General features: G+C 49.9%; 1 protein-coding gene across 1 annotated transcript in view; it reads right to left on the reverse strand.

Moving 5' to 3' along the window:
- The window catches only part of LOC102000015 (dual specificity protein phosphatase 13), a 4,206-nt gene extending 1,263 nt beyond the window's left edge, over positions 1-2,943 (reverse strand). Inside the window, exons 1-3 of the mRNA XM_005367664.2 lie at positions 2,795-2,943; positions 1,822-2,039; positions 109-316 (exon numbers count right to left, since the gene is read on the reverse strand). Coding sequence (XP_005367721.1) covers positions 117-316; positions 1,822-2,039; positions 2,795-2,943 — 567 coding nt within the window. The 3' untranslated portion in view covers positions 109-116. The remainder of the gene's footprint in view (positions 1-108; positions 317-1,821; positions 2,040-2,794) is intronic.
- Positions 2,944-4,157: the final 1,214 nt, after the last annotated feature.

The raw sequence follows: 4,157 nt of genomic DNA on the forward strand, positions 1-4,157 counted from the left end.
GGGACACCTCCAGCCGCAGGCGGCCCTGCCAACCAGCTTCCCGTCCGGGTCCTCAGCTGATTTCTCACTGCCAGCCACACTCAGCTTTGCCTCCTCGCCCTTCCTTACCTGGTTCCTTAGCTCTGGCCTGCACCCCGCAGTTGCTGGTCCAGCTGGCGGAGCTGGTGGAGGAAGCCGCGGTTGGGGAAGATCCATCGGTGCTGACTTACGGCAAGGACTGCCTGCCGTAAGGAGAGCTGCTGATGCAGCATGAGGTAAGCCAGGACCAGTGTGGCGGAGCGGCTCACACCCACCACACAGTGCACGAGCACCTTAGCTGGAGAAGAAAAAGACTTCAGGTGATTGACTCCTTCCCACCAGCCAGCCCACCCAAGGGATGGTACCCAAGCACAAATTCCATTCCCCAAAACCTGCCTTGGGTGCATTATGGGGCCCTGTGCAAGTGTCTCAGCCTTTCTGGGCCACAGTTTCCTGATCTTTCAAGAGTAGACTAACACCTGTGTAGAACTACAGTCCAAACCCTCAGCGTGACTTACAGAAGTCTTGGAGGCCAGGCGGTGGTGGCACACAGAGGTGTACTCAGGAGGCAGGGCTAGGCAGATCTCTGAGTTCAAAGTCAGCCTGCTCCACAGAACTGGTTTCAGGACAGCTAGGGCTACTTAGAAAAACACAGAGGTCTCAAAAATAAAAACAAACCAAAACAAAAGCCCCTGAGAACTAGCCATTCTGAACCTGCCTGGATCCTCAGCTCTATGAGTACAGGAAGACTTTGACCTTTCCTCTGATCTCGGTCTGACTAGCCCTTACTCATCCCTCAAGCCACACTCAGACAGGGCTTCCCTATCAGCTTTCTGCACCACCCTAAACACAGCACCTGAGCCATCCAGCAGCTAGTCCGGTCTGCATGTGCCTAGGGAAGCCACCGCAGAGACCAATCCCCGACGCGTGGTCCATCCGCCCTCGCACGTCAGCAATGCTCAGAGCACATCACAGTTTGATTAGCAGGTTCTACATGAGCAGGTCTGGCTTCCTAGAATTCAGTGCTTCCCCTGACGTGGAGTGAATAACGACTAGGTGATGGATGGGCAGATGAAGAAAGAGAGGATGTCACAGTGCTCTGGCTATTCCAAAGCAACGTGATCCTGACCCAATCCCTCATCACAGAACAATGAGGAAACGAAACCCCGGAGGACACTGACTTGTCCAGGGTTACAGAGCAAGGGCCATGGCTCTTTCCCCAGATGAATGAATATACAGTAAGGCCTTTCAAGGCCTGTTGTATCCTGGGTGTTTTGTTTTGTTCATTTGGAGGTAGTTTGGGGCAGACCTCTGGGTACCATGTGGTGCTTTCCCAGGGCTGCCTGTTGTGGAGTAAGAACTGTTCAGGCAACTGCGAGATCTAGCTTCCAGCTGCGCGGCAGCTCCTAATTTATTATGCCTTGGTATTTGGGCTTTCTCCACCTGATTTGTTTTTTGTTTGTTTGTTTGTTTGTTTTTGGTATGGGTTCTCTGTGTTGCCCTGGCTATCCTGGAATACAATCTGTAGACCAAAGTGGTCTTGAACTCACAGAGATATACCTCTGTCTCCCAAGTGCTGGGATTAAAGATGTGCACCACCGCCGCCCAGCTAACTTTCCCCATCTGTGAAGCAATGTCATTAGCTAAGATGCTGAGGGATAGAGCAGAAGATTGTTAAAACAACAACAAAAAAGAGAAACAAACAAAGCAGAAACCAGGGATGGGAGGATGCTGAGGATGGAGGGAAACTGGCTATTCTCCCCACAAGTGAGCAGAATCAAATATGTAGTCCGTATCACGTACCCCCAGGTGTGTTGAGGGCACGGTGGATGAAGTCAGCTGCTGAGGAGAAGTAGGTGCTGATATTGAAATCGGGGAGGTCGTGTGCTGGTACCCCCAGGTAGCTCACACTGCTGCCATAGAAGTCAGGGCCTCCCTGACAGTAGAGTCCCCCATGGGCGGCGTTCAGCACATGGGTGATCCCCAACTTCCACAGCTCAAAGCGGTTATTTGCTGTCACCCTGGGAAGGGCAGAAAGGAGACTGGATGTGGGCTAAGCCTCTGGCTCGATTTGGGGAGCGTATAAGGGTAGAAAGGTAGCTAGAATTCATCTACACTGAGCTGGGCCTGCAACTCTCTATCCCAGAACTTTCTGTTGGCAGAGCTGGTGGTGCCAGGGTTATGTTTAAATCCCTTTTGCTGTCTTAGGGAGCTTGCTCCCACCAAAGCCAGGAAGAGATTGCTTCAGCCCCTGAGAACTGGCTGCCCCTCCCTTCTTGCCACATGTCCTCTGACTCACGTACGTGATCTAGAGTCACTTGGTCACCACGTCATACCTGCTACTAATCTACAAATATTTAGAAGTGATACCTTTCCTGATTCATCCTAGGTCAGACTGCTCCACCCACTCAGTGTCTACAGGATGCAGGCTGGGACCAGAACTATGATCTGTGGCTACTCCATTTCATATTCCAAACGTGATTGCTTCCCAGCCTGGCCAGTTGTCTAGGATGTGCCTAAAGACCCAGGGGATCTCCCAGACAGGAACTCCCTCAGACCTTCCCAAGAAACAAACGGAAAACACTCAAGCTCCCTCTGCTGTTAGAAACTGGTCATTGAATAGCTCCCGGCGCTTAGGGAGTAGGGAGAAAATTCCTGGCCTGGGGCGGACCAGAAGTAACTAGTTCTTGTTCCCTCTCGGCCACCTCGGCTGGTAAAGAGTTCTAGGATTGTTTCTTCTTGACCTACTCCTACAACCCTGCCAGCAGCCACTCACGCATCTCCTATGAAAAGGTTGGGCCAGACTTCGTCCACACGGCTGCAAGAGGCTCTCCCCGCCCTCAGGAGCTCTTCGAGCTGCAGGACACTGGGGCAAGGTGTGGCTTCTGCTTCTTCCCCTGGCTTTGGGATGGAGGCTTCAGCCATGGGCCAGCCTGCCTTCCCCTCTGCCTCTGCCGTCAGCTCTGCCCCCTGGTGTCATGTCTCCTTCCCAAAGATTGGCAGTAACAGGTGAGACAAAGTGACTCAGCAAGTCCCAGGGGCCTCCAAAGAGGACAAGACCTATTTCTCTTGTGTCAACTCCCATCCTTAAAGTCTCTGAGAAGGTGGAATTAGACCCCAACAAGTCACTGGCTTTCTCCACCTCCACCAGTTTCTTCTGTGAAGTTAAGTATACACTTGCCCCGGAGGTGTGTTGTTTCAAGGGTTAAGCAAAAGGTTCACTGTGTCTAGCATACAGTAGGTGTTTCAAAATAGTTTAATTCATAGGTTTAGAGCCCTAGCATAGGTTATTAGGTTCTGAGGACAGAGTTAAAGCACCCAGTGATGAATGTTAGAAAAGAGCTTTGCAGCCGGGCGGTGGTGGCGGCACACGCCTTTAATCCCAGCACTCGGGAGGCAGAGGCAAGCGGATCTCTGTGAGTTCGAGACCAGCCTGGTCTACAGAGCTAGTTCCAGGACATGCTCCAAAGCCAGAGAAACCCTGTCTCAAAAAAACAAAAAAACAAAAAAACAACAAAAAAAAAAAGCTTTGCAGGTCCAAGTGGGCTACACACTTTGTGGAACCCAATGTCACAGGACTGGAGCCTACAACGGTGGAACTCGGGGATAATGTCTGAGTTGTGGGGTTAGAAAAACTACTTAGGGAGACATGGAGGAAAGCATCTGAAGTGTGCCCAGAAAATGCACATGAAAGTTCTGAATGATGATTCTATAACGAAGATAGTTAATTTCTTAAAAGAAAAAGCTGGTGGGTCCTTATATGTCAAAGAGTGGTGAGCAAAAAATTGCCCTAGGTTTTGAGAGTCAAAAGACCTGGCATCAGAGCCATTTTAAACAGATTTGTTATTAATTATTATTATTATTATTTTATTTTCCCTGAGACAGGATTTATCTATGTAAAAGCCCTGACTGTCCTGGAACTCACTTTGTAGACCAGGCTGGGCTGCAACTCCTAGAGATCCACCTTCCTCTGCCTCCTAAGTCTGGCTCAACCTTCCTGTGTTTTATAGCATCTCTTGTGTGTTCTCATCTTCTGGCAGTGTCTTGAGAGTCAAAAGACCTGGCATCAGAGCCATTTTAAACAGATTTGTTATTAATTATTATTATTATTATTTTATTTTCCCTGAGACAGGATTTAT

This window comes from Microtus ochrogaster, unplaced genomic scaffold, assembly GCF_000317375.1.
Source record: "Microtus ochrogaster isolate Prairie Vole_2 unplaced genomic scaffold, MicOch1.0 UNK21, whole genome shotgun sequence".
Taxonomy (NCBI): domain Eukaryota; kingdom Metazoa; phylum Chordata; class Mammalia; order Rodentia; family Cricetidae; genus Microtus; species Microtus ochrogaster.